General features: G+C 43.4%; 1 protein-coding gene across 1 annotated transcript; it reads left to right on the plus strand.

Annotated features, from left to right (window-relative positions):
• The first annotated feature begins 583 nt into the window (after nt 1-583).
• LOC143765826 (uncharacterized) lies at nt 584-11,641 on the plus strand. Its single transcript, XM_077252898.1, has 7 exons — nt 584-885; nt 2,403-2,507; nt 2,815-2,881; nt 4,347-4,425; nt 6,949-7,015; nt 7,108-7,256; nt 8,196-11,641. The coding sequence occupies exons 1-7, from the start codon at nt 763-765 to the stop codon at nt 9,292-9,294; spliced, it is 1,689 nt and encodes a 562-aa protein (XP_077109013.1). The 5' UTR covers nt 584-762; the 3' UTR covers nt 9,295-11,641.
• The last annotated feature ends 820 nt before the right edge of the window (nt 11,642-12,461 follow it).

Consider the following 12,461-nt stretch of genomic DNA (forward strand, 5'->3'; position numbering starts at 1 on the left):
CTTCCTAGCAAAAAAAAAAATTGTTTCCAAAATTGTGCTGATGTAAAGTAGACATGTGGGAAACGTTATTTATTAACTATTTTGTGTCACATAACTCTCTGGTTTAACAGAATAAAAATTCAAAATGTGAAAATTGCGAAATTTTCAAATTTTTTGCCAAATTTCCGTTTTTTTCACAAATAAACTCAGAAATTATCGACCTAAATTTACCACTAACATGAAGCCCAATATGTCACGAAAAAACAATCTCAGAATCGCTAGGATCCGTTGAAGCGTTCCTGAGTTATTACCTCATAAAGGGACACTGGTCAGAATTGCAAAAAATGGCAAGGTCATTAAGGCCAAAATAGGCTGGGTCATGAAGGGGTTAAATGTCTAAGAACTCGCCCCACTTCACCCACTCATTGGCTGATCCTTCCTCTGTGTCCCATGACTGCAGCAGGGCTGGGTGACGCCTCTCTGGAGCCACCAGGATGGATTCTCTCCGATCGATTCTCCTTTCCAGCATCAGCAGCAGCGTCAATGACAGAATCTAGGTGTTAAACTACAACTCCCATCACCCCCTGCGCTCCACCTGTATGACGTGCGTAGTCTGAGCCGCCGATGGCGTGACGTCATCACCCGGCGCCGGGTTTCAGTTTCGCTTCCCAGCTGTCAGGTAGCGGAGGCTCCAGACTTGTGGCCTCCAGAACGTCAGCCGGCACCGTGCTCCCCTGCCTGGTGCTGCCCGGGCCCTGGCTCCGCGGCCCCGCTACCAGCAGCATGTCCCGGGACGGTGGTGAGGACGGGTGGACGTCCGAGTATGACTCTACCTGGGAGGAGGATGGAGAGGAGGAGGTCGGGAGGAAGCAGGAGAAAGCTCGGGAGCGGAGGACACCCGGCAGGGTACGGAGCATGGAGTCTGATGATGGGGGGTCCTGTAGGGCTGCAAAGAAGACCCTTAGGCCGTTGTGACTAAGGAGCAGGCCGGGATATGTGCCCGGAATCAGGGGAGGTGGGCAGAGACCCCGCAGGTGGCGCTGGAGATCCTGCTGCCGCTTATCTGTGGGTTTTAGGAGACCCCCAACTAGGGGCGCTAAGGCAGCACCCAAAGGGGACCCCAGCTGGAGCGATCACCTCTAGTGTGTAGGAGCTGGATCTGCCCCCTGTGGTCTACAGCGCTAGATCTGGTGCAGGATGAGTTTGCTACTGACATGTTTGGGGTGTTCGGCATGGGTGAGGCTCTTTGACTGCAGGGAAGGATACTCTCTGACGTGATTAGGCCCATATGTGATATGGACAGACAGGCCCTGACCTATAGATGGCGCCCTTCTGTGGGTCTTAATAAAAGCCCCGGTCAGGGTGGTTTCATGCACAAGTCCGTCACATGTATCTTAAAAATACATAATAAAAAGTGTTGTTTTCTTTCTTCAGGAGTGCAGCGCTCCCTTGCCTCCTGCTTGCCAGAGGGCGATGCTTTTCTGATGATTGAAGGTTCATACAGCAGTATGGTCCCAATCTCCAATGCAGCTTTGCCTCTGCAACATCTAAGGAACTAATACGGATTAAAGATGATTAGGATCAGCACAGTGGCTCAGTGGTTAGCACTGCAGCCTAGCAGCACTGGGGTTCTGGGTTCAGATTCCACCAAGGACAACATCTGCAGGGAGTTTGTATGTTCTCCCCGTGTTTGCATGGGTTTCCTTCGGTTTCCTCCCACACTCCAAAGACATACTGATAGGGAATTTAGATTGTGAGCCCCATCGGGAACAGCGATGATAATGTGTATAAACTGTAAAGCGCTGCGGAATATGTTAGCGCTATATAAAAATAAAGATTATTATTATGGATCCACAGCTGCGCTCCCTGACAAGGAAACCAGCCATTGCTGGTAGACTGAAGAAATGGCCTTTAACCTAGGCATCAAGTAGTAAACAAAAAGGCTATAAATCTCCATCCTTGCAACATGAGAAGTGGTAAACTGCAAAGTTGCTTGTTTTAACAAGCACTTTTAAACTTTATCTTTGAGACGACCCCTTTAATAGTTAAAATCAGACCTTGCCTTCCCCCATTCCAATGTCATCAACACAATGAAGGCGTGGTATTGCCTCTTTCTTCCTTCTGCACTGCTGCTCATCCCATTCTCATGGGAACTCGTCACATTATGGGCTCACCACAGTGCCAGTGTAGAGTGTTCGTGTGGATCGGCCCAGATTCTTGTGCCCTATAAACAAACTTTAAAATTAGGTTTTGGCCATCTTGTATTATTTCATGACTGAAATGTCCAGGAGGTACCTAGAGAAGACGCTGGTTCTTTATAACCTGCTCATATTTCATGGAGGCATCTAATTCTTATTCAGGTTTTGTCCACGTACTATATTGCTGCGATGGTTAACAATCATTTTTCTTCCTTTTCCTTATAGTATAAGTGTAATTATTCTCAGCGGTGGAGGAACAAGGCGGCCAGAGACATGCAGCGCTACAGACATGGATACAGAGGAGAACACTCCAGCGATCAGTCGTGCACGGTAATTCTTTTACTCTGTCACTATAAAATAGAAGTCTCCCTCTTCTGTTCTTCAAATTCAGCCCAAAGCCTGGGGCTGGCCTACTGATCATTGGGACCACATGGAAATTCAGCTATTCAGGGGTTAAAATAAAACAGTGGTGTGCCTATACAGAGGTATGATGTAAGCCCAGTACTGTCTGTATGTCATGGGAATTCTAATTCAGCATGATATGTTGGGGAGCTTGTGCTGATAAACAGTAGCCACTCTGAACAAACAGAGCTGCAGTGTAAAGTATGCAGTTACATCAAATCTCTCTTCCCTCCAGGGAGAAAATTCTGACACCATGTACAACCTGGAGTTCTACCAGAACAAGAGATGTTTTGAACCAAATGGTAAGACAAGTAGGGTCGTGGGGAATGTGATGTTGTTTACCTTTGTTAGAAATCAGGAATGTGTAGCTGGTCCTACTTTCAGGGGTTTTCCACCGACTTTTATTACACATCTGCTCTATGTTCCCTGAAATTGACATTTGATCTGCAGATGAGGTGTGCCTGGTCACTGTTCCTGAAGGTGCAATCTCCTAAAGCTAATAGAGTATATAGAAATGGCTTAAGGGAAGAGTCAGACATCTGTATAACTAGGAAGCGGATCACAATGCTCTGACTGCTTCTATGCAGCTGTCATGTTCTGGTTGGGAGAGCCGCCAGCCAGTCCAAGCATTGCGTTGTGATCCCCGTCCGAGTTATACAGTTGTCTGACTCTTCTCTAATCAGCAGTCTCAGCTGTTTTAATAACTCCTATTCACTTCACGGGTGAGGGGTCTTGGGAAGGAGGTGGCATCCCTGATCTTAGAATTGATTGGGACCCTAGTAGTCTGCTAGAAAATGAAGGCCGCTTTTCCTGCACTAGTTACTTGAGCACATTTAAAAGGGCAATTCAGCTCTACTCACTTCCACATCTGTAAGTGAGTGGGGCTGGTGACGTTACGTCTATGGATATGTCGGCATACGTTTGCAAGCGGCAGGTATCGTGCATTTATCCTATTCTGATAAATAGGACGGGTGTGCAGTACCTGACATTTACTTTCATTCGTTGGCAGATATCTGTAGACGTGGCATGGCTGACTGTACTCACCGACAAATGCAGAAGTGAGTGACACAAATTACCATTTTCATTCCTTCTGACTTAGGGCAGACTGGTATATCCTTTATTATGTTGCAGGTGTATAAGGCTCTGGAGCAGAGCCTGCACCATACATGGCATGATGTGCCTGCTGTTATGCAGCCTGCCTTTGCCTTTACCAGCAGCAAATGGAGTGAGCTCTCTTCGCTGCTGTTAAACCAGTTAAATACCACTGTCAGTCTCATTTAAGTAGTGCAATCTAGGTGGTTTGTCTATTTAGACACCCATTGCTTCCTCTCCCATACGACGCTACGCGTTTACTGAAGTCTCTCATTGCCAACATCTTGGTACTGATAAAAAAAAATAATTTTCCTCATCTCAGAAAATGCAATTTCAAAAGAATCTTACCCCATAATTGAACTGACAAAAACATCAGCTCGCCATGGAAAAGATGGAGTTGCAGTTTTTTTCCCTGTTTTTCTGTACATCACATGGTAAAATGAATTGTCATTAAAAACTAAAATTCATCAAACAATAATAAAAAAAACAAAACTTGTATAGCTGTCGATGGAAAAAATAAAAAAGTTTTATAGCTCTTGAAAGCAGGGGAGGAAAACACAATAGTCGATTTGGTGAGCGGGCACGTTGTCACTTTTATCATGGGTCTTGATGTACGATAGACGCAGGGATGTGTTGCGTTATTTGTTGCTGACTAGATGGTTCTTACACCTGCAGGATTGTACATTGAAGAGTTGCTGAAAGACTGGAAGGATGATAACAACACACTGGAGCGGAACCATTCCTACATCCAGTGGTGAGTGCAGCAGACCCTCTTCCTGTGCTGCAGAAAACACACCTTTTCGAAAAACTACCAAAGGAAAAAAATTTAGAACTTGAGCCCCGTTGTCATTGCTAGAAAAAACATTACTGTTCATACGGCTGCATTTTCTTTGGTCAGACTGTGTCTGAATATCCTGCCAGGTAGAGGTGCATGGATTGAGTGAAGTCAGTCCAAGTGAGGACCCACAACAGGTCAAGCTGTAGATCTGCTGTCCGGAGCAAGTACACTTTGGATTTTCCCAGTATGAATTACACTGTGGAAATATACACTAAGGCCCGACTCATCAAAGCTTTTATGCCATATTTTTCGACTTGCCGTTTTCACTCCATTTTTGCCCAGCTTCAGCAAAGTGGGCAGGGGCGTGGTGACCCATGCCTATCAAATTGTTAACCCCGACAAGAGCCTCTTGTTTCCTGATCTTAATGACCTTCAAATCTACACTTTAACTTATTCACGGCATCATGTACAACTCACATCGGAAGCAGGACTTGCCTCTAACAGTCGCTTGCCTCTAGCAATTGTTAAGTGTTGTTGTCAATCTCTGACAGTGGCATCTAACTCTCTCTGGCACGGGGTCGCGTCATTTCATGCGCCCCTTGGCGCACTAGTTACATGATCACGGGTCACCGATGAGCTGATCTGAAAGTTGGGAGTCTATTGAAGACCTCCCTGTTTGTCGTTAAAGAAGTCCTTTGAAACCCTGCCTGTGGCCAGGCATAAATGGAATCCGTGATTTCTGCTACATACTAGATGATTGCAGCTTCAAGTCCCCTAAGGGGACTATCCAGAACAATGAAAAGTGGAAAAAAAAAAAGTTTTAAAAAAAAATGTTCAAATCACACCCCTTTTTAAAAATAAAGATATTAGAAAAATAAATGTGGTACCCCAATGTTCATAAAGCTCTGATCTATTAAAATATAATAACAACTCAGTTGTTAAACACCATAAAGGAAAAATATTCAAGAATGCCAAAAACCTTTTTTTTTTCTTTTTTTTTCTTTTTTTTTTGCCTCTGCGATTCCCAAAAAATGCTGTAACAGGTGATAAGAATATCACATCTTTTCCAAAATGGTATCGATAAACACGGAGGAAAAATCAGAAACGCAAAAACAAAAAATTAGCCCTGTTGTGAAGGGGTTAATAAAAATCTTTTGCTAGAGTTTCCCTTTAGACTAAACTATTACCTCGCATAAGCTCTTAGACATGGAGATTAGTGATGAGCGAATATACTCGTTACTCGAGATTTCTCGAGCATGCTTGGGGGTCCTCCGAGTATTTTTTAGTGCTCGGAGATTTAGTTTTTAGCGCCGCAGCTGAATGATTTACAACTGTTAGCCAGCATAAGTACATGTGAGGATTCCCTAGCAACCAGGCAACCCCCATATGTACTTATGCTGGCTAACAGTTGTAAATCATTCAGCTGCGGCAATAAAAACTAAATTTCCGAGCACTAAAAAATACTCGGAGGACACCCGAGCGTGCTCGAGAAATCTTGAGTAACGAGTATATTTGCTCATCACTAAGGGTATGTGCACACGTTCAGGATTTCTTGCAGAAATTTCCTGAAGAAAACCGGAAATTTTCTGCAAGAAATCCGCATTTTTTTTTGCGTTTTTTTAGCATTCTGCAAGCGTAATTAGCTTGCAGAATGCTAAAGTTTTCCAAGCGATCTGTAGCATCGCTTGGAAAACTGACTGACAGGTTGGTCACACTTGTCAAACATAGCGTTTGACAAGTGTGACCAACTTTTTACTATAGATGCAGCTTATGCCGCATCTATAGTAAAAGATAGAATGTTTAAAAATAATAAAAAAAAAAAAAAAATGCTTATACTCACCCAGACATCTCCTCACCGGCGTCCGGCTCCTCTTCCTATAGCTGGTCTGTGCGCACAGGACCTTCCGTGACGTCACGGTCACGTGAGCGGTCACATGACCGCTCACGACCAATCACAGGACAGTGACGTCATCGGCAGGTCTTTCGCCGCACACCAGCTACAGGAACCGAACGGCAGCATGCAGTGGAGGCGGGAAGACATCGAGGGTGAGTATAGGACTGTTTTTTATTTTAATTCTTATTTTTTGACCACTTATATGGTGCCCAGTGCGTGGAGGAGAGTCTCCTCTCCTCCACCCTGGGTACCAACCGCACATAATCTGCTTACTTCCCGCATGGTGTGCACAGCCCCGTGCGGGAAGTAAGCAGATCAATGGACTCCTAGGTGTGCGGAATCCCCTGCAATTCCGCATTTTAATGAACATGTTGCTTTTTTTTCCGCGATGCGATTTTTTCGCGGAAAAAAAGGCTACATTTGCACAAAAAATGCGGAATACACTTAAAATAATAGGAGGCATATGTAAGCGTTTTTTTCGCGTTTTTATCACGTTTTTATAGCGAAAAAAACGCGAAAAATACTGAACGTGTGCACATGGCCTAATAGAGATGTGACATATCGGGCAGTGATCTGACATGATTTGATTAAATCTTCTTTTCCAGGTTGTTTCCATTACGAGAATACGGGATGAACTCGTACGCCAAACCCCTGAGCCAGAGTGAGATTAAGGTAGCGGGAGCGTGACAGATCACTTATGGAAAGGTCTACTGATAACCGCTCTGTTAAGTGACCTGCCTTTGTCATTTCTCTGCCTGCTTTAGATAATGAAGGAGGATAACGAGGTGAAGACAAGGTTCCTGAAAGCGTACAAACTTATGCTTCAGTTTTACGGTATCACACTCTGCAACGAGCAGACGGGAGAATTGCGTCGGGCAGGAAAATATGAAGAGAGATTTAAGAATTTGAATTGGTAAGTCGCCTTTATTTGTGACAGTAGCATTAAAATTGACTGATTGCCATTGCGCATGTGCACTTGTACCTTTTACCCCTTGCATTGCACAACAGTAGTTTTTCATGGGGTGGGATTAGAGAACAGCGGTCGGGGTTAAAAAGGCTGTCCACTACTTTTTATATTGACGGCCAAGCCTTAGGATAGGTCGACAATATCAGATCTGTGGGGGGTGTCGCACCCCCACCGATGATATTGATGACCTATCCTAAGGCTTGTCCATCAATGTAAACTTTGGTAACAGTGCCAGCAGCTCCAGAATGTGATCAGTTGTGGAGCAGAACAACACTGCATCATCAACTGTATAGTAGCCATAGCGGGGTACTACACATATGCCCATGTTTTAATGAATAGGGGAGGATCTGCAATTCACTGCTGCAGCCACTATCCATTTGAAAGCTGTACTATTTTGCTCCACACCTGATTACGACCAGGTGCCGCCAGCACTGGGAACCACTAATCGATGGGGGTTCCTGATGTCACACCCTCACAGATCTGATATTAATGACCTATCCTAAAGATTGGCCATCAGTATAAAAGTACTGGACAACCTCTTTAACATAGTCTTTGGCTATCAGGGCATATGGAAAGTCAAAGTTAAAAAACAGCCCCACTAAGCAGAATATGTCAGTAGGGAAGTATTGCTTTATAAGCAAACAGAAACGCCATTCAAATATCTGGAAATTTTGGTGGCCATATTGGTTGATTCCCAGCTTTCCTCTCTCATGACACTATAATCGGAAACCTTCTCCCTGGTACCCTCAAACTCCAAATAACTGCATAGGTATGAACTACAGCCTTAGGCTGTGAAACGCAGGCAGATTAATGTAAAAAAATGTTCTCTGAATGGGTAATTGATGAATCAGCACCTACTAATCTCGGTCTCCATCTTCCTAACAGTCACAGCCACAACAACCTGCGGATCACCCGGATCCTGAAGTGTTTGGGGGAGATGGGCTATGAACGCTTCCAGGCCCCTCTGGTCAAGTTTTTCCTGGAGGAAACTTTGTGTAACAACCAGCTACCCAATGTGAAAAGGAGCGTGTTAGAGTATTTCATGTTCGCGGTGAAGGACAAGCAGCAGCGTAGGAAACTGGTACACTTCGCCTGGGAAAAATACAAACAAAACAATCAGCAAGACAGGTTTATCTGGGGCCCCGTGGATAAGCTCAGGCATTATCGCATCCCAGATGAGAATGATGTGAATGTGTGCTCGGATGGAATTCACGGTGATTTGGAAAAGAATCAAGATTCAAAGACTTACAAGAACCAGAATATGGGCCAAAAGCTTATCAAGGTTCATGAGTCTGGTAGATCTAGAGGTGACGAGGTTACGGTAAATCATTATGACTCCAAGATAAAAACAAACCTCAGTGAGTTGATACCTATGAAAGACACGGGTGGCTTGCCAGACAGTGATTCGAACCAAAACAAAGAGGCCAGTCCTGATCAAAGCCATCAACTTATCAAGGATCCCAATTCCTTCATGGGTCTAGTAGAAGACCACATAGAGAAGAATCAATTAAAGAAAGAAGAGAACATTGACTGTGAGGATGCTAAAGAAGATGCAAGTAAGGAGAACATAACCGAGAAAGTACAGGAAGAAGAGGTCAAGAAGTCCGAGCATGACCAAGTAGGTGGAGTGGAGGTCAATGGACTTTCTAATTGTCTCCAAAACACTGACAATAAACTTAACCAAGGAGAACATAACCGGAAAAGAAAGATGCCAGACTGTAACCCCATGAACTCTCCACTCGACAGCTTTGCTGCTGCAGACACAGCCCAGTCCAGTCACAACATCTGTCCGTGCCAAGCTGAAGGAGCTCAAGTAGTCGGGGTAGAAGAAGACGTTAAGAAGCTCAAACTGGATGAAAGACAAGCCAATGATTATGCTAACGGGTTTGAAAAGAATATCGACCATGACGACATTAATCCCAGAGAGATGGGTAATATTCCAGCAATGTCAGGCGTTAACTGTAATTTAAGAGAACATTCCTAGGATCTCCACACAGACGAGTAGTGAGCGGCATCTTCGATAGGTTCTAGAATAGGATGAGTACAGTACAGGGCTGGGAGGTGGCACAGGGGCGGGTAAGTCTCTGCCAGGCGGGACTGCCGACATTACCAACCCTTGCGTAGACCATAAATTATCTAGGGTCGTGGAAGATCTTCAGGATCAGCTGTGATGTAATCCATAGTACTGTCCTGTTACGTGATGGAAGTGCTAGGAAAGTCTGGCTGCTGCCTGTCTTCTCGGCAGCCTTAATTGCACAGCCTGGCAGGACGGCATGTGTGGGTTTTTCTCTTTCCTTTACAATATAATCCTTGTTTCTTGACTGAGGAGAGATCAATTTTTTTGACCCTGTCGCTCTTTGCTTTTTTTTTTTTTTGACAGAAACAATGTGGAATTGTTTTTTTTTCTTCTCTATATCGGTGCTAGTAGGTAATTTTTCAGTCTTTTTCAGTGACTTACTGAACAATGAAATGTATAACTTATTGGCAAAAGATTCCAGGAATTCTTTCTAACTAGATATACAGTACATCTATAGTATTGTGACAGCCGATCGTTTTTTTTTGTTGTTTTTGTTTCTATGAGAAGCCTTTTCGTTTTGCCAATGTGGATAGTGGGAACTAGAGCATTTTGCAGCTTTGACAGTGGCCATATTTTTTTTTTCTCTCATCTTTTTAAAAAAAACGAAATAAATGAAAGTCTCAGACTTGTTTAATTGTTCAAATATTTTCGTGTCTGGAAAAGCTGGTTGATGATCGGTATGGCAAGATTGAGAGATGTCACTTATTCTTAAACCCCTTCATGATCTTGGGATTTTCAGTTTTTCCGTGTTCGTTTTTCGCTCCCCTCCTTCCCAGAGCCATAACTTTTTTATTTTTCCGTCAATATGGCCATGTGAGGGCTTGTTTTTTGCGGGACAAGTTGCACTTTTGAGCGACATCATTGGTTTTACCATGTCGTGTACTAGCAAACGGGAAAAAAATTCCAAGTGCGGTGAAATTGCAAAAAAAGTGCAATCCCACACTTGTTTTTTGTTTGGCTTTTTTGCTAGGTTCACTAAATGCTAAAACTGACCTGCTATTATGATTCTCCAGGTCATTACGCGTTCATAGACACCTAACATGTCTAGGTTCTTTTTTATCTAAGTGGTGAAAAAAAAATTCCAAACGTTGCTAAAAAAAACAACAAAAATTGCGCCATTTTCCGATACTCGTAGCGTCTCCATTTTTCATGATCTGGGGTCGGTTGAGGGCTTATTTTTTGTGTGCCGAGCTGACATTTTTAATTATACCATTTTGGTGCAGATACGTTCTTTTGATCGCCCGTTATTGCATTTTAATGCAATGTCGCGGCAACCAAAAAAAAACGTAATTCTGGCGTTTCAATTTTTTTTTTCTCGCTACGCCGTTTAGCGATCAGGTTAATCCTTTTTTTTTTATTGATAGATCGGGCGATTCTGAACGCGGTGATACCAAATATGTGTAGGTTTGATTTTTTTTTTTATTGATTTATTTTGAATGGGGCGAAAGGGGGGTGATTTAAACTTTTATATTTTTTTTTATTTTTTTTCACTTTTTTTTCACTTTTTTTTACTTTTGCCATGCTTCAGTAGCCTCCATGGGAGGCTGGAAGCTGGCACAACGCGATCGCCTCTGCTACATAGCAGCGATCATCAGATCGCTGCTATGCAGCAGAAATGCAGGTGTGCTATGAGCGCCGACCACAGGGGGGCGCTCACAGCAGGCCGGCATGAGTAACCATAGAGGTCTAAAGGACCTCTATGGTTACCATTCTGATGCATCGCTGACCCCCGATCATGTGACGGGGGTCAGCAATGCGCTCATTTCCGGCCGGCCGGAAGAGCAGGTTAAATGCTGCTGTCAGCGTTTGACAGCGGCATTTAACTAGTTAATAGCGGCGGGTGAATCGCGATTTCACTCGCCGCTATTGCGGTCACATGTCAGCTGTTCAAAACAGCTGACATGTCCCAGCTTTGATGCAGGCTCACCGCCGGAGCCCGCATCAAAGCAGGGGTTCTGACCTCGGACCTACTATCCCGTCCGAGGTCAGAAAGGGGTTAAAGCAGACCTAGGCGTAAACCATAATAGAGGTTATGTTAGCTGTCACTCAGCTTTGCCAAAACCAGAAAAAAATGAGCTGAAGAATTTGTGGTGGTATTTGTTAAAGTTCTTAAGCAAATGTCTTTTGATATACAGAACCGTGCAAAACTTTTAGGTAGGTGTGTAAAATGATTAAAAAAAATGCTGCAAAATAAGAATGCTTTCACAACTACAAATGTGAATAGTTTATTTTAATCAACTTACAAAATGCAAAGTGAATGAACAAAAAAGAAATCCTAAATCAAATCAATATTTGGTGCGACCATCCATTTTGTCTTCAGAACAGCATTGATTCTTCTCGGTACACTTGTCACTTGCATACAGCCTTTGAAAGAACTCAGCAGAGAGGTTGTTCCAAACATCTTGGAGAACTAACCACAGATCTTCTGTGGATGTCGCTGGTACAAACCCTTCAGGCTTCATGTAATCCCAGACAGACTGGACGATGTGAGATCAGGGCTCTGTGGTGGCCGTATTATCACTTCCAGAAGATAGTTCTTAATTATACTGGCTGTATGTTTGGGGTTGTTGTCTTGTTGCAGAATAAATTAGCCAATCAGATGCCTCCCTGATGGTGTTACATGGCTGACCACTGCGTCTATGGTCCTCAACATTGCCTAATTTTGTTGTCATCAATGCAGAGAAATACAGGCAAACACTTAATACATCATGCAATACTATCAGGGAGGCTGGATATGTTGAAAACAGATGATTACTGGACATGTGAACTGAGCTTTAGAATATGATTACTCAGGGTTTTTTTTTTTTAGATTTTTCTAGATCAAGTAGCAGAAAAAATGATGGAATCGCCAACAAATTAAATTACCATTATTACTTTATTGTTCCTTCTCTGACTTTTATAACTGCATGAATTTGAGCCACAAATTTCAATAATGGTAAATAATTTACATAAATCTGGTTTCAGCTTTCTCAAATGTCCACATTTAATTTTCACTCCTATTGAGAACTGAACTGCTTTCTGTGAGTGTTATTGAGCTGCCATAGGCCGCTGTCGAGCATAGACAAGTATGAGGC

Source organism: Ranitomeya variabilis, chromosome 4, assembly GCF_051348905.1.
Source record: "Ranitomeya variabilis isolate aRanVar5 chromosome 4, aRanVar5.hap1, whole genome shotgun sequence".
Lineage (NCBI taxonomy): Eukaryota > Metazoa > Chordata > Amphibia > Anura > Dendrobatidae > Ranitomeya > Ranitomeya variabilis.

Excerpts from the sequence above, each read along its gene's own strand:
- LOC143765826 (XM_077252898.1), top strand. The coding sequence starts at position 763 with ATGTCCCGGGACGGTGGTGAGGACGGGTGGACGTCCGAGTATGACTCT. Across the intron at positions 886-2,402 it reads AGCGGAGGACACCCGGCAGG|TATAAGTGTAATTATTCTCA; the intron begins GTACGGAGCATG and ends TTTTCCTTATAG. Across the intron at positions 7,016-7,107 it reads TGAGCCAGAGTGAGATTAAG|ATAATGAAGGAGGATAACGA; the intron begins GTAGCGGGAGCG and ends TGCCTGCTTTAG.